At 39.1% G+C, this 21,826-nt stretch overlaps 1 protein-coding gene across 2 annotated transcripts in view; it reads left to right on the top strand.

Moving 5' to 3' along the window:
- Nucleotides 1-21,826, top strand: part of grm8b (glutamate receptor, metabotropic 8b) — a 163,512-nt gene that overhangs the window by 100,208 nt on the left and 41,478 nt on the right. For both annotated transcript variants that reach the window (XM_051884858.1, XM_051884855.1), the window contains exons 4-6: nt 6,305-6,440; nt 8,521-8,675; nt 8,763-8,900. In XM_051884858.1, coding sequence (XP_051740818.1) covers nt 6,305-6,440; nt 8,521-8,675; nt 8,763-8,900 — 429 coding nt within the window. The remainder of the gene's footprint in view (nt 1-6,304; nt 6,441-8,520; nt 8,676-8,762; nt 8,901-21,826) is intronic.

The raw sequence follows: 21,826 nt of genomic DNA, 5'->3' as shown, positions 1-21,826 counted from the left end.
TTTTAAAGGCTGCCTAATGTCTCTTAACTGGATTATGTGTGACATGAAGGGAAACTTTTGCTCATTAAAAAGTTCTTTAGCAGATTTCTCAGTCTGAAAGATGAGCTGAATTAAACTTTGCGTTTAGGGTTTAATTATGCAAAACACCAAAAATACAACATTTTCTGTATGGGATGCACAATATATCAATACCATATCGTTATAGGCCGATATTATAGTTTTTTTTTTGTTATTGTTTGATATTTGACATTTAATTGTAAACCAACTAAAAAATATAGCTGCAAGCAGCGATGATGGGCCCAACCTCGATGGCACTGCCACCTCGGTGGCTTCAGTGCACGACGGGCAATATGTATTTAAACTGGGTAAATGTAAAAAGACTATTTTAAAATCATTTGAATATGCCACATTTACAGCAGCAGCTGGTTCCACTATGACCACAAGCCACAATAGCCACGCCCATGATGTCATTTAAATTTAGATGAATTTCATGTCCAGTATTTATCTCTAGGTCTTTTTTATATGTTTATTAACATAATTATTAAGCTACCTATTTGACCTAATTATAAAACTATGTTGTCAGTGCCCTACAGATGAATTGGTTCTTTGCCTTTATTTTGTTATTCAAACTTATAGAAAAGGACAAGGCCTAAGAGATTTCTTATCCATTAATTCTTTAATGTAGGCAGTAGCACACAGCAATAAAAGGGTTAAACTCACACACACACACACACACACACACACACACACACACACACACACACACACACACACACACACACACACACACACACACAAAGCGAGAGAGTGAAGGACCAAGCGAGACCAAGGTACTGCAAAACCCTTTTAAGAATTCCTTTAAGGAATCTGTTTAAAAGCTGCCATCTAGTGGTTATACTGTGTATGAATTTTTTTTTCATTCATTTATTTTAAACAGATAGCAGTAATCTGCCTATTTTTAACTTACACATATGCCTACTTCTTGAATTGAAAACATAGAATAAAATGTGTTTATTTCTAATATTTGTATTATTTTATATTGAAATAAGTGGAGTATAATGTATTGTTTAGAAGATATGAGACTCTTCCTGTATCCCTTTTTTGACAGTACTTTAATCCCTCGCCATGACAACACCGTTCAATATATCAAATATCTGTTCACAATTTAGCATCTTCAATGTATTTTCATCATGTTGAAAAAGTATGGTGTGAATTGTATAAACCCTCTAGGAGGGGTAGTTAAAAATTCAGAGCCTGATTTTTTTAAAAAAAAAAAAAATCCACATTCAAACCAATATAGCTGACTTCTTGTTGGTCTGAGCTAATGACTGTAAATTAGAAAGTTGTCTGGCTCGATGAGCCCAATATATCTACCAAGTTTGGTGACTGTAGGCAAAATTACCCCCCCACCCCCCTTTGTCAAATTGTGGTGCCATAGAGCCCCTCCTCCCCGCCAATTTCTAAAGCTTTGCCCATGTCTGCTGGCTGAAAGCTCTGATGTATGTGTCGAGTTTCATGCAATTTGAAGCATGCTAAGAGTTTCAAAAGCATCCAAAAAGAATATTAAAGTTTGATGCGTTGCCATGGCAACAGTATTTAAGATGTCAAGAATCCTTTCGCAGGCCTGGGAGAAGTATGTCAAATTCCAGAGCATGCATTTTTCAAACAACCCATAATAGCTGACTTCCTGTTGGGCTGGTGTATGACTTAGAACACAAAAGTTGTTATATTACAGTCAATTTTTTATTTTTTTTTAATTATTATTTGATATTTGACATTTAATTGTAAATCAACTAAAAATAAACTGACACAATAAATCAATACCATATCAGTTATCGTATGATGTTAGAGATTTTTTTTAATTTCACATTTAATTGTAAACCAACTAAACAAAATTTTAAAAAGTCAAAAAGATATGAGACATTTTTGTAGTATGCCAACTACAGCTGCTGAATTAAATGTCAACACTGAGCTCACAGCTGGCACAATCTGCTAATTTATGTTGCCTTTTAAGCTTGATGGGAAAATGATCAAAAATTGTATTATTAATCATCCAGAATGCTTCTCAGCTCCTGCCATTAAATGAAGCACAACCATTTTCCTTTTAATTACTATGAACCATGAAACACAAAATCTGTCATTTAGATACTTTAGTCTTATTTTGAATTCGAACACAGGCTTAAAGAAACACAGACATCTTAAACTTGATTTCATAAGCTGCTCCACTGTTGAGTAATATGAGATATGAATCGTGTTGTTGTCTGATTATTTTATCGAACAAGTCACATTCCTGCTGACAATAGACAAGACGCCACAGGCGCTGATAAATTGTTTAAGATTGTGATTCTGGTACCTCTGTCACACACAACGGTGTGACTAATGCAACCACAAACTCTTAATGCCTTGGGCGGATTTGACCCAGGGAGCTTTAAATGAGCTTCCTTGCCAGACATGGCCGCCGACCTATACAGAGTTCTCTGATTCTGGTGTCACGGCCTGTCTGAATATTTTATGAGAGGCGAAAGCCTGGAGTGTAGCAGATTCAGAGGTGAATGACATGGCAACGATAACGCAGTGTTTGTTTATGAACCTCAGATGAACTATACTCAAATGACTCATCAATGTAAGTGCTGTTACAAAACTTTCAGGGAGTTGCCTTCTAACCTTACACCAAGAATGATAACTGTAGCTATATTAGCATCCACACAAAAAGATGATAATATTCTGTTTATTATAAGTGTGCACTACAGTCTGCCACTTTAAATGCTTGAGCTCTTTAATGGTGGATTCTGATTGGCTGTTTTTCATCAGCTTGATAAAAAAATGATTCTAACAATATCATTCTTCTGTGCCATTATCGTTATAGCTGTGATGTGGACTTCGCTATTCTCATAGAATTAGAATGATTATTAAAACTTTATAGTTATCGTTCTTGGTATGAACAGGCTTTAAGTCAGTATCCTAAAGCCTGAGGGATTTTATAAGCGATTAGTGTAGAAAGTTTTAACCAGCAAAACATACAGCTGAATCTTGTAAAGTTTAGTGTTAGCATATTGCTAAGCTAATGATGCAATATCTATGCAAGCACAAAAATACATAGTACACACACATATTTAATGGATTATTAAGAACTATTTTTATATGTACCTTTAAGAGCATTTTTTAAAGATTTTTTGAATGTTAAAAGCATTATACTCTAAGTAAACCATTTGTTGGTTGATTTTCATTGAAAAGTATAAACACTGTGTCTCTGTGGTGTTTTCAAAACATCACTCTGTTTGTTTGAGTAATCTGACCAGGCCAGCATAGCAACATTAGCTCAACCAATGGCGTGAGACTGGGGTGGAGCTATTTGCTGTTTGCTGACCAATGACAGTTGAGGGGAGTGTTTTAGGAAGTCTTGGGGGACTCAAAGAGTTGCTATAGTGCCTATCGAAGAGTTTGAAGAAAATACTATAATAAAATAACTATAAAAATTGCAAATTATTATTATTAATCATAGTAATTATGATGATAATGATAAATATTGCAGAAAGCAGCGATTATCGGGGTTGAAGCACTTTAAGAATTTTAAGTACATGTGTAAAAAGATATTATTATTTAGCGAACCTGTGAACACCCAAGTCATCGTCAGATAATTTATTATAGAAATATAGTCTTTTTAACTGTTATAGCGCCACATATCGCCTGACCTCCAAAAAAGTTTGTATGCTTTTTAGATTCAGTCGCGTGTGCTTGCCTAATTTTGTGAATTTCTGAGGTTTTGTTTAGGAATTATAGACTCTTGGGTACACTTGTTCACACCCATATTTTTTTTTAAAAATAATGATAAATTGGCATTGTTGTCTTTATAAAATCCTGCCTACTTTTCCCACACAGTATAGATAGGCTTTCTATATATCGCTGCCTTTATATTTTAGGAAGGGCACCATCATATTTGGGGCTTAGTGACTGATAGTGTTCTTGTAAACCCCTTTGCCAGTGTTTGGGGAAATAAAAATTGGCTGCATGGAAAACTGTTTGCAGCGACTCAGTGGTTAGCATTGTCACCTCAAAGCCAGAATGTCCCTGGTTCGAGTCTCAGCTGAATTGTGTGGAGTTTCTGTGTGGAGTTTGTATGTTCTCCCACATATTGATGTTGGTTTCCTCTGGGTGCTCCGGTTTCTCCTACAATCCCAAAACATGCAGCATAGGTGAACTGGACCATCTGAGAGAGCCTACACTCTCAGAAAAAAAAGGTACGAAAGCTGTCTCTGGGGCGGTATTCTTTCGAAAGGTACACATTTGTACTTTATTTACCCTTTAAAAGGTGCATATTAGTACCTAAATGGTACATATTAGTACCTTTTTTCTTACACCCTAAGATATTGGGTTAAGCTCCTTCATCCTCACGATCCTACAGAGCACAAGGTTTGGAAAATGGATGGATGTTTTTCCAAGGGCAGCAATTATATTTTGAGGTTGCATCTTATTTCCCCTAATAAGCCTCACTCTCAAGTCAGACATGACATCTTGAAGTGTGTCCCATGAAGACGCCCCACCAGCAGACATTATCACCGCACAGCATCTCAATTACATGATGATGACTGAATTGATAACAAAGGAGAGCAGCCACCATTAAGGAAAGCGTGACGATGGCGCTTATCCTTGAAAGGACACCCATTCGGCATAATCACTGGGTGTCTTCGAGTGAATTGAGCATCATGATGGCTTCCACAGCTGCTCTCCGGATGGGGCCACCATAGCTGTTCATTAAATGGACTGTAGTGGCGAGAGCACGTATTTGGAGGGGTACTGGAGTGTTTAACTCAGGCCGTGAAGTGCTAATGCTGTAATGGAGGGCTTAGAGACAAGATGGAGGGCTATTATAGCCACACTTTACGCCAAGCAGTGGCCTGTTTCCATATCAAATGCTCCTTGCTGGAAATTCCCTGACAACATGATATTGCCGGTGAGGATTTAAATTGACCTGGAGAGCAGATTGTTTGTTTTGTGGTGAGAGACAGCGAGCACGAATCCTCCATTAGTGTGACTGTTAGAGTGTCTGGGATGTATTAAGGACCTGATCAGTTCTTGACGACATGACTTGTCACAATTTTCTTGCAGCATCTCTGAATACGGAAACTGAATTGCTATTGTGTACGTTTTGGTGGATATGACACTATGGCCACAGGTTTTCAAGTGCAGAGTCGTGCGCTGTGTGAATTGCATTAGACCGAGTAAATAAGCCGGGACGTGTTTGACATCACCTCGTGTTCCCGCAGGCACCTTGGGCAAGGTGACACTATCAGATATCATTTGAATCTAAACACGCTTTCCTCACTCCGCTGAGAGAAACACTGAATCTGTTTGTTGTTCTCTGGTCCCTCTGTATCTAATCTATGTGCGTCCCTGTCCATCTTATAATGGAATAAGTTTCTGTTGCCGCCCTGGTGTTTTCATTCTCCTTTCCGTGCTTTCTGACCTTCTCACGTCCTGTCTTTCTCTCTCTTTCTGCTCTCTTCTGCTTTCAATTTCATTTGCAATATCCTATTATCTTTTCTGTCCTCCTCCTTTTCTCTATTTATCTTTCTTTTGTCTCCATTATCATGTTTTATTTCATCCCATCCCTTCCTTTCATTTCTTTTTCTCTTATTCAATTCCTCTTATCATTTCCTTTTCATTTCTTTTTCCCGTTTCCTTTCCTTTCATTCCTTTGTTTAACTCATTTCCTCTTATCCAATTTCCTTTTTCCAATTGTTATCCAATTATACTTTCCTTTCCTATTCCTTTTATTTCCTTTACACTTCCCCTTCCTTTCATTTTCTTTTCCTCTTATCCCTTCCCTACTTCCATTTTTTTTTTATTTCCTCTTATCCAATTTTTGTTTTAATTCTTATCCGATTATCTTTTTCTCCTTTCTTTTCCTTTCATTTCCAATTCTCCTTCCTTTTACGTTACCTTTCCTTTCATTCTATCCATTCCTTTTATATCCTTTTCTCTTATCCAATTCCTTTCCTTTAATTACTTTCCTTTTCATTTAATTTTATCCCACCCCCTTCCTTCTATTTCATTTCCTTTTATCTTTTGTCTTTTACTTTTTTCCTTTTGTCCAATTTCTTTCTTTTTCATCCCATCCCTTCCTTCCATTCCATTTCCTCTTATACATTTATTTCCTTTCCTTTCCTTTCCTTAATTAATTTCATTCTCTTTCCTCTTTCCTCTTATCCAATTCCTTTCCACAATCTCCTTATCTCCATCATTCATTCTTCATCCTCTTATTCTGTCTCTTTCTCCTGTCACTTCCTCATCTTCTTTCTCTCAGGTGGTGTATGTATTGCTCAGTCTCTGAAGATCCCCAGAGAGCCCAGACCGGGAGAGTTCGACAAGATCATCCTGCGGCTACTGGAGACACCCAATGCTCGTGCCATTGTCATGTTTGCGAATGAAGATGATATCAGGTGTCTTTATCAATAGCAATTTTCCTTCCCCATATATTTATTGATGTATAGGTAATAAATAATAATGGTAATCTGTCCTGGTAATTTGCTGAAAAAATAAAATGCCTAAGAAGGCTTTTACAAGAAGTTTACACTGAAATTTGTTTTGCTCTGATTTTATTATTATTATATGTATGGATTATTTTAACTGAGAAAAAGGAATAATGGCTTTCTTGAGTCAATGTTTTTCATATTAATGCCCCCCTTTTATAAATAGTCATATGTTTTTAGTTACCTCACAGTTATTATCCATGATTTGCTACTTGCCTTGCTAGTCAGTGGCAGGAGGTGGAACATTTGGATGGGCAAAAATTCGTTCAAAATTTGGGGTTAGGAAGTTATTTTAAATTGTAATAATATTTCACAATATGACAATATGTTTTTACTGCATTTTTCGAATATATGCAGCCCTGGTAAAAGACTTCTTCAAAAACATTTAAAAAAAAAAAAAAAAAAAAAAGAAAAGAATCTTACCCACCCAAACTTTTGAAGGCTTGTGTATTTGGTCCTTTTACCCTGGAATATTTTGAAGGTGTGGTAACTTTTAGAAGTCTGGTAACTTTTAGAGGTAGGCTTGCATTTAGGTGTCATAAAAGTTAATAAATGCATTAAAAGCCATAAGAAGTCCAGTTTTGAGTTCATAGGTTCTTTAAAGGATTAGTTCACTTCAGAATTAAAATTTCCTGATAATTTACTCACCCCCGTGTCATCCAAGATGTTTATGTCTTAATTTCTTTTCGACTGAAGAAAGAAAGGTTTTTGAGGAAAACATTCCAGGATTTGTGGATTAGTGGACTTCACTGGGGTACAATGGGTTGAAGGTCCAAATTGCAGTTTTAGTGCAGTTTCAAAGGGCTTTACACGATCCCAGCCGAGGAATAATGGACTTATCTAGTGAAACGATCGGTCATTTTCTACAAAAAACATTTTTTTTAATACTTTTTAGCCACAAATGCTCATCTTGCACTAGCTCTGCGATCCAACTCACATTACGTAATCATGTTGGAAAGGTCACGTGTGACGTAGGCAGAAGTACCGCCATAGGGTGACAAACTCTATCTCATTTTCTCCTCCAACTTCAATATCGTCCGACATCGTTGTTTTACCTTTTTTTGTAAAAGCGTTTGGCTCAGTCTTTACACATTCACTTTGTAGACACTGGATTGATACTTTTGCCTACATCACACGTGACCTTTCCAACGTGATTATGTAATGAGTGGCACATCGCAGAGCAGTGCAAGATGAGCATTTGTGGTTAAAAAGTATATAAACTTTTTTTTTTTTAGAAAATGACTGTTTCGCTAGAGAAGACCCTTATTCCTTGTCTGGGATCTTGTAGAGCCCTTTGAAGCTGCATTGAAAATGCAATTTGGACCGTCAACCCATTGTACTCCAGTAAAGTCCACTATATGGAAAAAAACCCTGGAATGTTTTCCTCAAAAATCTTATTTTCTTTACGACTGAAGAAGGAAAGACATGAACATCTTGGATGACATGAGGGTGAGTAAATTATCAGGAAATTTTAATTCTGAAGTGAACTAATCCTTTAAGTCAAATCAGCTGAAAAGCTACCAATTTTGGACAAATTACAGATGTTTAACTGGAACTTTCATAGAGTTAAGTTGAAGATGATGCAGTCGAGCTGTAAGTATTGCTCTTAGGTGAAAACCTCAAGAACAGGTGAAGTCAGCTATTTCCTATAATGTGCTGCCTAAGGCCTGGATAACTCATTTTAACATAATCCACTTTTCAGTAATTTTTGCTGTAAAATTTTATGTACTTGTGGCACAGGACCAAATCATGTCCCCATATTCCCGAGATCCACTGCCTTTCTAAGCCTATTACATAATGTCCTTTGGAATCTGGCCCGGTACGCTGATGACTTTAGACCAATTTCTAATTCTAAGTGTTCTAACAGAACACTGTTGACCTCAGAAAATCAGAATGAACAGGTCTGTTTGAAGGACACATTCAGGTTTCTAGGTTTAGGGTACTTCACTGGCTCACATGTGAATGTGTATTTTGTTTGCCTATCTTTCAGACGTGTATTGGATGCTGCAAAGCGCAACAACCAAACAGGTCACTTCCTGTGGGTGGGATCAGACAGCTGGGGCTCAAAGATATCTCCTGTCGTCCAGCAGGAAAGCGTGGCAGAAGGTGCTATTACCATCCTTCCAAAAAGAGCATCTATAGAAGGTAAAATTCCCTCTAGTGGACAAATTCTGATTAAACATTTCTCTTGCAATTCCAGTTCAATTCCAGTGCTTTCATACTTATTTTCAGCCTTTGACAGATACTTCAAAAGCCGCTCCTTGTCCAACAACCGACGGAACGTTTGGTTTGCAGAGTTCTGGGAGGAGAATTTTGGATGCAAGTTAGGGATGCACGGCAAGCGTCCCGGCAGCCCCAAGAAATGCACTGGTATGAGAAGGTTTTATATTACTGTCTTTCAACCTGGTTTAGAAATTGTTACTGTTAGAGTTCTCTTCTGCCTGGGAGGCAAAACAGTCCATCACGCTGACATTGGATTGGACCTCTTTGAGGATTCAGTGTTTTTTTTTTTTTTTTTTGTGGTTGAGAAGATCAGTGGGGACATCAGGAACAAGATATTCTGTTTACACAGGAACTGGTAAAGCCTTAAAGGATTAGTTCACTTTAAAATGAAAATTACCCCAAGATTTATTCACTCTCAAGCCATCCTAGGTGTATATGAATTTCTTCTTTTTGATGAACACAATCTGAGTTATATTAATAAAGCTTTATAATGGCAGTGAATGGGGGCAACAAGTTTGAAGCTCAAAAAAAGTGCGTCCATCCATCATAAACGTACTCCACGCGGCTTCGGGGGGTTAATAAAGACCTTCTGAAGCGATGCGTTGCTTTTGTCTAAGAAAAATATCCATATTTAACAAGTTATGAAGTAAAATATTTAGCTTCGTCAGACCGCCTTTTGTATTCAATAACGCGGCATCATTTGCGTTTTTTTCATAAGTTGAATACGGAAGGCGTAGGACGTAGCGTAAGTGTTTTGAACTGCGAGAGGCGTTACATTTTCTTTGTAAGTTGAATACGGATGGCGGTCTGGCGAAGCTTGATATTTTACTTTATAACTTGTTAAATATGGATATTTTTCTTACACAAACGCATCGCTTCGCTTCAGAAGGCCTTTATTAACCCCCCGGAGCCGTGTGCAGTATGTTTATGATGGATGGATGCACTTTCTTGAGCTTCAAACTCGTTGTCCCCGTTCACTGCCATTATAAAGTTTGGACGCGTCAGGATATTTATTAATATAACTCTGATTGTGTTCATCAGAAAGATGAAAGTCATATACACCTATGATGGCTTGAGGGTGAGTAAATTTTGGGGTCATTTTCATTTTAAAGTGAACTAATCCTTTAAAAAAACAGTAGAGTCTTACTGACGTCCATTTGCACACATGCTAACGCGCACACACATAGGAGGTCAAAATCGTTCTGTCTTTACAATCTGACATTAAGCCGTGATTGATTTACTCAAAGGCTAGCTGGGTTGTATATGTCACCTTGTTTATCTAAATGTGAGTTTTCCTTGCAGAACCATAGCTTTTATTTAATCAGCTCTACGTTTATGGCTGCTTTATGTATTTTTTCACACACACACACACACACACACACACACACACACACACACACACACACACACACACACTCACACAAATAAATCTTTAGCTTGGTGACCTGGCGGTTAGCACTTGTACTCCAAAATAAGTCAAAGTGAAAGCATTCGTAACCCATTTTGCTTCTGTACTGTGATCTATTTGGAATAGAACAGAATTTGGAACTTGATTTGGAACAGGAAACAGCTTGTTAATGTCATTTCTTTGGAACGTGCACTGATAAATTGGGTAACACTTTGTTTTGATGGTCCCCTTTAGACATTCTGTTGACTATATGGAACGTTGCACCTCAACAAACTCTCATTAGAGTATTTGTAGAGTATACAAGGAACATGTATTAAGTAAGTAAATATGTTGACTGTAAGCTGTGGCAGTTTACATCTTGTGGCTAATACTTTTGAAACAGTATTTTAATGTTTTAATGTTTACAGATTGGCTCCATTCACATCCATTGTAATTGACAGTAATAGAAACCTACAGAAGATGTTTTCATTTAAAAAAAAAAAAAAAAAAAGTGAGCCTGAAATATTCATTTAAAGTAGTAAGAATGGCTAAAATAAAATGTACATGCTTTAGTTTTTCTTAATTTAAGCAATTGACTGCCCCAGGTTCACCATGGCCACAGTTCTGCTCTTGCCTCCTCTTGTCACTTAATTCTCCTTCTCTCCTGTATGAAACTCTTGTGTACAGCTACATAGAGCAGATGGACATTTGGTGTCCTTTTATGAAAGCACAGTTATTGTTCTGGCACGGTGATTTGACATAATGAGAATAATTACATAGCTGTGGATGCAGCACATCGCTCTCTCTCTTGCTCTCTCGCTCTCTCTTTCTGAATGATCTGTAAGGAGATGCTCAGACTACGCTTCACTGCAAATGGATGCCTCTGTCAACAGCACGCTGGCAGAAATGCTGATTACGATCATCTATTCCTTAAAGAAGTACGAAGAGGGAGAGCTATTAAGCCATGACAAAAAGATGCTGTTTTTGTCAAATAATAAAAACAGACGCTGAGAGATCCCAGCTGTCAGGGGCCGTGCAGCGCTGGGGCCGAGAAAATGTAGATTTGAATTGTAGCACCGAAGATGCCTGAAGACATTAGGACGCAAATACACCATTATATCAAGTATTCAAATACTGCAAAACAACATGAAGTGGCATTAGCAATGCATTTAGCTTCTCAAATGTAACATTTGTGAGTGGAACAAAATATTTAGTCTTTAATATCCAGAGACTCGGGATGGGCTAGTACACAACAACCCAGAACACTATAGTAACCGCCTAGCAACTCCCTAGAAATCACCCAGAGCATCCTAGCAACTCCCTAGCAACCACACAGAACAGCCTAGCAACCATGTAGAAATTTTATTTGAGGCTCTTGACTTGGACTAGTAAGCAACAGCACAGAACACTATAGTAACCATATAGCAACTCCCTAGAAACCACCCATAGCATCCTAGCAACTCCTTAACATCCACTTAAGACACCCTAGCAACCACATAGCAACTCCCTTGCAACCACCCAGAACACCCTAACAACCACATAGAAATTTTATTTGAGGCTCTTGACTTGGACTAGTAAGCAACAACACAGAACACTATAGTAACCATATAGCAGCTCCCTAGAAACCACCCATAGCATCCTAGCAACTCCTTAACATCCACTTAGGACACCCTAGCAACCACATAGCAACTCACTTGCAACCACACAGAACACCCTAGCAACCACATATAAATTTTGTTTGAGGCTCTTGACTAGTAAGCAACAACACTGAACACTTTAGTAACCATATAGCAACTCCCTAGAAACCACCCAGAGCATCCTAGCAACTCCCTAGCAACCACCTAACAACTCCCTAGCAACACCTGGGTCTGTTTTAATTGTAGGCTGTCTTAGAGATATACATCTGTGTATTCCAGTAGCTCTGGCTTTTGTGTGTGTGCATCTACAGGGGTGTCAAATAGGCCAATTCAAGTCACATGATCGGTGATGCACTGCTGATTTTGTTTCAGCACATCTCCAGGCAGCCTCATAGACAAGCAATTGTGAATCAGAGCACTCAACGCCACAGTGTTATATTTAGTAGTAGAGCAGTGATGCTTTCCTGTCTGGGCTGTTAGCGGAGGTAGCAAGCCGTGAGAATGCATCAGTTCACTTTAGGGGATCTCTGTCACGGCATTCACTTAAGCTATAGCCCGATTTAGGCTTCATAAACTCTCCATGCACTCTGTTCAGAAAGAAAATAGGCTGTACTGGAATAAGAAATCAAAGTGGACATACTAGCATCTCTTTTCTAGAAGTGCAAGCATTTGATGCTCGACCAGAGTTGCAAATGAAGTACATAGATTAAACATATTCAGCGTAGCAGTTAAATATGGTGTTTGAAGGGAAGATGGCTGTTTGGTGTTGTCTGATTGCATTTGTGCTGGTTGTATAAATAATTGCCTAGTGGTTAGTAAAAGTGGGGATCAGAATATCATAGGCTACATTCACAGTGTCAGTTACTAACAGGTGTTAGTCTCAAAAAGTCCTGTTCACACAGCACATTCGTCTCGCAACCACCCACAACCTACCATTACAGCAGTGACTTTGCATGGGCAAGCACTACTTACACTTCAGAAACAAGAAAATGTAAAAATCTTATTTCAGATCACATTTATAGTCACTAAATCCTGTTTCAGTTGAATCGGACGCTTCAATTAGCATTACACATCCAGAATTTTTTGTCCTGAGATGTACATTGTGCTGACTACAACATCTCTCCAGACAAGTCAAGAAGAGAGCGATCTTTCGTTTATTCTGTCTGTTCTTAAGACAAACTCTTTGGGCTAAATCCCATGGAAAGATGTCAGGCAAATAAAACTGAATTTACAAAATGTGCGGCGATGGGTTTGCTGGAGGAAAGCGAATAAGGGAAATCTCTGGACTCAGCTTGCCTGCTGAAGAAGGCGTATTTTGACTAGTAAGGAATTGAGTTTGAAAGCGGCCTATGTGTGTAAGACTTATCTGTGGGATTGAGGCAGGCAGCGGTCTGAATTGATTTTATGATCACCCAGAGATTGAGGTTTGGTGAAGCTTTTATCAGAGTGGCTCTGTGGAGTAATCATACACTATGACAAACAGCTGACTCAGCAACACGTGTGGTCAGCATTCACCTGTGTGTGTGAAGAGCAAAGAGAGGCCCATGAATATAAGATTAACCCTCTGGCACAGTCTGCAAAAGTGCTGATATCTCAGGGTTTGCTTTCACATGTTGCAGCATGTCTGTAAGGCAGGCGCATCTCCATGTATTGATGTCCGTGGTTGTGGGATACATCTAATGTGTCCTACATGTTGCATCAGACCTGGCAGTGAAGCTAATGGAGTTTGATTTTGTATTCCGTTACATTTGCTTCTGACGTGATGTGTGTGCAGTAAATTGTGTGTGAATATTTCTGACTGGGATTCCTGCGTAAGGATCGATCGTATAGGATTTGTCTTTTTAAAGAAATATTCTAAGGTTTTTTATTGGGTTTTTTTTTACTTAAAATCAACCCCATTTACCTTCTTAAAGGTATAGTTGACCCAAAAATAAAAATTCCTTACTCACCCTCATGTCATGAGCACAAAAGCAGCAGCAGCAGCGTAGCAGATCTATTCCGCCAAGACCCAACACATCAACAATGTTATTGTCACGGTCTGAGTTCTGTTCATGTCTGTTTCTAGGTTGGTTTTCTTGTTCTGCTAATTAGTTCTGTCCCCTGCCTGTTTGTTTCCATGGTCAGTGATTGCTTTAGTATTCTGTTCAGGTGTGTCTTGTCAATTATCTTGTTAGTTCCTCAGTTTACTGTGTAATTAAGCCATGTGTTTAGTTCAGTTCAGTTGTCTGTTACTGTCACATTTACCCAGTTGTTCTGTTTGTGTTTACTTAGTCAAGAGTGTTTTGTTTCTAGTTATTTTGTTCAATAAACTGTTTACTGCTGCAATTGGATCCTTTCTCTTCTTACCTTGCAACCAGCGTGTGACAGAATAACAGACTGTTCAAATGAATCCAGCAGCAGTAGATCTGGACTTGGCTGGCCGTGACCTGACTGACTACCTCATGAAGATCCTGACTGAGAGAGGCTACTGCGAGAGATTCACTGTCATAGCATCGGTTCCGGTGAGAGAAAGTCACCATTCTCGTCCCATCTTGGCCGCTATTTTAGCTCCTGAGTCTGCTCCGGTGTCGGCTCCAGCCCCATGTGTCTGCTCCAGTGTCGGCTCCAGCCCCTGATTCCGCTCCAGTGTCAGCTCCAGCCCCTGTGTCTGCTCCAGTGTCGGCTCCGGCCCCTGAGTCCACTCCAGTGTCGGCTCCAGCCCCTGAGTCCGCTCCAATGTCGGCTCCAGCCCCTGAGTCCACTCCAGTGTTGGCTCCAGCCCCAGTCCAGAGTTCAGAGAGGACTTCTGTCCCCATCCAGAGTCCAGAGAAGACTTCTGTCCCCATCCAGAGTCCAGAGAAGACTTCTGCCCCTGTCTTGAGTCCAGAGAGGACTCCAGCTCTGATCAGAGTCCAAAGAGGACTCCAGCCCAAAAGGGGTGCCATATGTCCCTGGCCATAGTGGACAGGCCAACGGTCAAGACCACGGAGGCCGATCCACCATGGTCCCCTGAACTGCCAGCTACACCCTGGCCCCCTGAACTGCCAGCTACACCCTGGCCCCCTGAACTGCCAGCTACGCCCTGGCCCCCTGAACTGCCGGCTATGCCCTGGCCCCCTGAACTGCCAGCCAAACCCTGGCCCCCTGAACTGCCGGCTACGCCCTGACCCCCTGAACTGCCGGCTATGCCCTGGCCCCCTGAACTGCCAGCTAAACCCTGGCCCCCTGAACTGCCGGCTATGCCCTGGCCCCCTGAACTGCCAGCTAAACCCTGGCCCCCTGAACTGCCAGCTACGCCCTGGCCCCCTGAACTGCCAGCTACGCCCTGGCCCCCTGAACTGCCGGCACCGCCTTGGGCCCCTGAACTGCCGGCGGCGCCCTGGTGGTTGCCCATTTGCCTGAAGCTGCCCCTTGTCAGCCTCCAGGTCTTACCTTGCAACCATTGTGTGACAGTTATATCCATTGCCATGCCAAACACTACAAGAGTTGTCATGACAGAACTTTTCTTTTCAGCTGACATCACAAAAGCTGCTCAAGTTTCAACCAATGGTAGTGGTATTATGATCATGAAAGAATCAGAATTTGTTTTTGAAACAAAGAATTTTTTTTAAACCAATCTTTTAAGTAAAGGAATCTTTAAAGTGAATGGATCATTCTTAATTTATTCATAGTACAAGTTGTTTAGTCAGTTCTGAAGTGAGTCAGTCTTCTTAACTTTTTGTGTCTTTTTGTGTTATCTGGATTCAGTAGCTTGATTGAAGTAATTTCCCAGCAGAAAAAGTTATATATCTACTTTGTTGTCATTTCTGTCAAGAACATTTTTATGATGCTTTCTAAAGTCTCTTAATAGATTTGTAGGGGAACAAACTTTAAGGGATACTACTTGATTTGGTTTTGAACAACTAGATTAATGAATTGTTTGAGTAAATGACTACACAAAATCATACTCAGAGTTATCCACTGGCATAAGATGCATCCTGCAGAAAGAGTCACTAAATATATCTTTTTAGTTAATTGATTCAAAAGAATCACTGGGATGAATCAAAACCAAAAGTGCTTAAAGACTGTAGTAGTCTTTTGCAATTAACATTACATTTTGGTATAGAAACACAATCCAGTCAATTAAAGATTAATAAAGTTAAATTTTGTCCTACATTTGTTTTCCAAATTTACCTGGACATACGTACATCACATTACAGAAGTGAAATGAGTTGTGAAAGTCATTTCATGTTGACTCTACCTGGAATTAATATTTCTGACCAAGATTACCGCACAAGGACAAGACATATAAGATAGGTTCTAGGTTATTACCACTTATTGTCTAAAGGTGCAGTCACATTAGTTAAATTTCAGTGAAATTTCGAAAAAGATACATATCTAGTCCCAGAAAATAAATAACCCAGAATATTCCTTTAATGGATGCTAAGCCACAGTGGAATTTCACTAGCGCTCACATCCTGAGTTCAGTAAAGTCTGATGAACTTCATAAACTCTCTTTTGTAGATCACTGCTCTCTCCGCAGACTTGGTGCAGCTGTTGATTTATTGTAAATGGCAGGTGAGACTCCAGAGGCCATGTAGGTGCAAAGAGTTTGGATTGTAGGAGCAGGTACACCCACATCCTTTCTTTTTCAGGTGCTCTGATGCTAATAACACAACAGTGGTACAAGTAGCCTGAGGCGATTAGCTGGATGGACCCTCACTGGGCTCTGAGTAGGCGCATGCTTACATATGCAGGGCTGGAACTCAAAGTTAATAGCACTCACATCCCCTCACTGATACCCCTGCCACGAAACAGCCGACTTTTTACAACTAACTTATGCGCTAAGGTAGGAGTGATTATACAGGAGTGTCAACAAAACATTCACAGTATGTTCCTTTTCAGATGAAGTGGGAAACCTGCACGGATTAAAGTTGTGAAAATGGATTCAGAGGTCAATCAAAGTCACAAACTTTTGGGCCGAATGCTAATGTAAGAACTCCACGGGCGAAAAATACAGCGTCTGATCTTTGAATGTGTCTGATGGCTGGGCACGAGGTGGGCAGAGGGTGGATGTCCTTGATACTAACATTGTTCTTCTGTTCGGAATACCATGTAATTTGCTCGCACTGTCATTTAGGTTCATTCGCAAGCGTTTTTGTGCATGTGTGTTCGTGCGTCGCGAACGCTTCACTAAGTTAAGAACCTCTGTGTGATAATTAGTGTTTAGTGCAAACTTCCACTCAAGCGAGGATAAGAGGACACCATGATCATTGTCAGACAATTTATTGGAGAGAACACTTTTGATAATGACTTTGAATTACCTGTGTGCTCTCGTCATGAGTGGACGCCGTGACTTTTGGAAAACGAGGCCACGTGGAGATCCAAGGTAAAATATTTTTCTGTATCTCAGTGGCCTTGCTTTGACACATCCAGATCAACTGTTTTTCATTTTATGTCCTGTGAAAGAAATAAGAAAAAATGGATTATCCCTATCCCTATTTTATTATTCATAAATTATTTGAAACATTTATACTGTATGTATATATATATATATATATATACATATATATATATATATATACAGTGCCCTCCACAATTATTGACACCCTTAGTAAATATGAGCAAAGGTGGCTGTGAAAATAAATCTGCATTTTTTATCCTTTTGATCTTTCATTCACAAAATTCTAACCTTTCATCGAAGTAAAACAATTGAATGTGGGGGGGAAACTCACATTATGAAATAAATGTTTTTCTCCAATACATGTTGGCCACAATTATTGGCACCCCTTGAAATTCTTATGAGTAAAATATCTCTGAAGTATATTCCCATTTATATTTACATTTTTTAGCACACCAGGGTGACTAGGAGCATGAAATTGTCCAGCCAGGAGTATAAACATGAGGAAACACAAAGGCCAAATTCCCGTAATCATTCATCACAATGAGTAAAACCACAGAATATAGTTCTTATGTGCAGCAAAAGACTGTTGAGCTTCACAAAATAGAAAGTGGCTGTAAGAAAATAGCTAAAGCATTGAAAATCCCCATTTCCACTATCAGGGTAATAATTAAGAAGTTCCAATCAACTACAGATGTTACAAATCTGCCTGGAAGAGGATGTGTGTCTAAATCGTCCTAATGTGAAGTGAGGAGGAAAGTTTGAGTGGCCAAAGACTCTCCAAGGATCACAGCTGGAGAATTGCAGAGATTAGTTGAGTCTTGAGTCTCAGAAAGCCTAAAAAAATGATCAAACAGCACCTACATCCCCACAAGTTGTTTGAGAGGGTTTCAAGAAACAATCTCCAGCCTATTCAGTTGTCAGACATGACTGGAACTTCAAACGGTATCGGCTTCTATGGTCGGATGAAACTAAAAAAAAGAGCTTTTTGGCAGCAAATCCACCAGATGGGTTTGGTGCACACATGGATAAAAAGTACCCCATGCCCTCAGTTAAATATACTGCTGGATCTTTAATGTTGTGGGCCTGTTTTTCTGCTGGAGGTCCTGGACATCTTGTTCAGATACATGGTATCATGGATTCTAGCATGGATTCATGGCCGTGGTTGGATCTTCCATCAGGACAATGATCCAAAACAAACATCAAAACCAACATAAAAATGTGTCACTGAGCAGAAAATGAAGCTTCTGCCATGGTCGTCCCAGTCCCCTGACCTGAACCCTAAAGAAAATGAGTGGAGTGAACTGAAGAGAAGAAACACCAACATGGAGCTGGAATCTGAAGGATCTGGAGAGATTCTGTATGAAGGAATGGTCTCTGATCTCTTGTCAGGTGTTCTCCAAACTCATCAGGCATTGTAGAAGACGACTCAGAGCTGTTATCTTGGCAAAAGGAGGTTGCAAAAAGTTTTAAATAAAAGGGTGCCAATAATTGTGGCCAACGTGTTTTGGAGAAAACATTTATTCCATAATGTGATTTCCCCTCCACTTTCAATTCTTTTCCTTCAATGAAAGGTTATAATTTTGTGAATTTTTTTAATGAAAGATCAAAAGGATAAACAATGCAGATTTATTTTCATAGCCGCCTTTGCTCATAATTACTAAGGGTGCCAATAATTGTGGAGGGCACTGTATATGTATGTGTATATATATATATATATATATATATATACATATACAACCCGAATTCCGGAAAAGTTGGGACGTTTTTTAAATTTAAATAAAATGAAAACTAAAAGACTTTCAAATCACATGAGCCAATATTTTATTCACAATATAACATAGATAACATAACAAATGTTTAAACTGAGAAATTTTACAATTTTATGCACAAAATGAGCTCATTTCAAATTTGATGCCTGCCACAGGTCTCAAAATAGTTGGGACGAGTGCATGTTTACCATGGTGTAGCATCTCCTCTTCTTTTCAAAACAGTTTGAAGATGTCTGGGCATCGAGGTTATAGGTTTCTGGAGTTTTGGTGTTGGAATTTGGTCCCATTCTTGCCTGATATAAGTTTCCAGCTGCTGAAGAGTTTGTGGTTGTCTTTGATGTATTTTTCATTTAATGTTGCTCTAAAACCTCTATATACCTTTCAGCATTCATAGTGCCTTCCAAAACATGCAAGCGGCCCATACCGTATGCACTTATACACCCCCATACCATCAGAGATGCTGGCTTTTGAACTGAACGCTGATGACACGCTGGAAGTCCTCCATCCTCTTTAGCCCGGAGGACACAGCGTCCGTGATTTCCAACAAGAATGTCAAATTTGGACTCGTCTGACCACAGAACACTTTTCCACTTTGAAACAGTCCATTTGATGAGCATTGGCCCACAGGATATGACGGCGCTTCTGGACCATGTTCACATATGGCTTCCTTTTTGCATGATAGAGCTTTAGTTGGCATCTGCAGATGGCACGGCGGATTGTGTTTACCGACAGTGGTTTCTGAAAGTATTCCTGGGCCCATTTAGTAATGTAATTTACACAATCATGCCGATGAGTGATGCAATGTCGTCTGAGGGCCCGAAGACCACGGGCATCCAATAAAGGTCTTCAGCCTTGTCCCTTACGCACAGAGATTTCTCCAGTTTCTCTGAATCTTTTGATGATGTTATGCACTGTAGATGATGAGATTTGCAAAGCCTTTGCAATTTGATGTTGAGGAACATTGTTTTTAAAATATTCCACAATCTTTTTACGCACTCTTTCACAGCTCTGCTCATCTTTACTTCTGAGAGACTCTGCCTCTCTAAGACATCCCTTTTATAGCTAATCATATTACAGACCTGATATCAATTAACTTAATTAGGTGCTAGATGTTCTCCCAGCTGAATCTTTTCAAAATTTCTTGCTTTTTCAGCCATTTGTTGTCCCCGTGCCAACTTTTTTGAGACCTGTAGCAGGCATCAAATTTGAAATGAGCTCATTTTGTGCATAAAATTGTAACATTTCTCAGTTTAAACATTTGTTATGTTATCTATGTTCTATTGTGAATAAAATATTGGCTCATGTGATTTGAAAGTCTTAGTTTTCATTTTATTCAAATTTAAAAAACGTCCCAGCATTTCTGGAATTTGGGTTTTAGGATAATGGCAAAGAATAAAATGCAAAGATTCACTGCTAACTTCAAATGTGCTTTGGCGCTGAGCCAGACACGCTCAGCGCTTGTCATGTATCACAACTAGCTATTCAGTGTTTTCAACCCCACATCAGGTTTATTTTAGGTTTCAGACGTTTAAATACACATTTGAATGAAGTACTAGGCTATATAAAAAAAGACATTTATTTGTCAAAATCAAATTCCATACACTGATGTCTATGGAAGCTGCAATAATAACCTTTTCAATTATATAATTTGACGAAGTGTTTTATTCATATCAGATACACATGTGTATGAAATAATAAAGTTTACTCTTTTCTTCTCCCAGTTCACACATACTTTTATGTGTTTTGGGGAACATTTCGTAAATCCGACAGCTCTGAATTGCGGTGCAAACTCATTGTGCAACAAAACACATTCACTTCCACATATTTTATAATCGGAATATATCATAAAATTCATGATTCTTTACTCCAGTCTTCAGTGTCACATGATCCTTCAGAAATCATTCTAATACACTGATTTTCTGCTCAAGAAACATTATCTTATATTGATAGAAAGTTCAAGTTCAACAGCATTTATTTGAAATATAACATTTTATAAATGTCTATACTGTCACTTTTGATCAATTTAATGCATCTTTGCTGAGCAATTCATTAGTTGAAAAAAATCTTTTAGTGGCAAAAGATTACCACTAAAACTTTTAGTGGTAAGTATATATGTGGGGACTTGAAAATGTACTGCATAATAGGAATGACCCATTAACATTCTCTTGTCTCATGCTGAGAAAAAGCCTCTAAAATAAATTCCCTGAAATGTTTGGAATTCTCATGAGAGTGTCTGGTGTAGGCAGCCTGTTTAATAGCGCATTTTTCAGCCCTCTCGTGCACCTGCATCCCAACCTTTCATATGAAAAGGAACGTAAACGCAAAGTGTCTGTGTTGGTCTGAGCTCCACTCATGGTGCTCGTCACTTGCTTCGGCTCTAATAGCTCTGAGCCCTTTATGCTGGAGTAAATGGGTGTCCACGGGAAGAATGAAAGCAAGCCAAAGATGCCTGTTAAGTGGAGGGCACTTGAAGACATTTCATAAAGTACACCTTTGTCCATGTTTTCTTGGAAGTATCAAAATTGCATGCTTTTTGCCAAATGTCTCCTGTGAGTCACGGCAGAATTGAACAGCTAACTCATTCTGTTCTTTTTTGCACACTGTACGATGAGACGAATGTGAATCGTATTGTTGAAGTGTGCTGTCAAATCAAGTACTTTTGATTCTGAGCGATGTAACCTGTGGAAGACATCCATATATGGAGAGAATCTTTTGAACCACTCTTGAGAGCTTGTTACCTTGGCTATATAGCATTTATGCTAATCCCGGCACTACTTACTTCTGTACCACATGAACGCTTACATTATTTTGGCAGATAGTATGTGAGTGCAAAAACTATCCGTCCTTTACTATGTTTTTTTAGTGTTTTTCTTTGTAGCTATATTAAAAATATAATTATTATAATCTGCTTTAGGCAT

This window comes from Ctenopharyngodon idella, chromosome 24, assembly GCF_019924925.1.
Source record: "Ctenopharyngodon idella isolate HZGC_01 chromosome 24, HZGC01, whole genome shotgun sequence".
Classification (NCBI taxonomy): Eukaryota; Metazoa; Chordata; class Actinopteri; order Cypriniformes; family Xenocyprididae; genus Ctenopharyngodon; species Ctenopharyngodon idella.
Note: the sequence above shows the minus strand (reverse complement) of the source record. Positions and strands in the feature narration are given on the sequence as shown.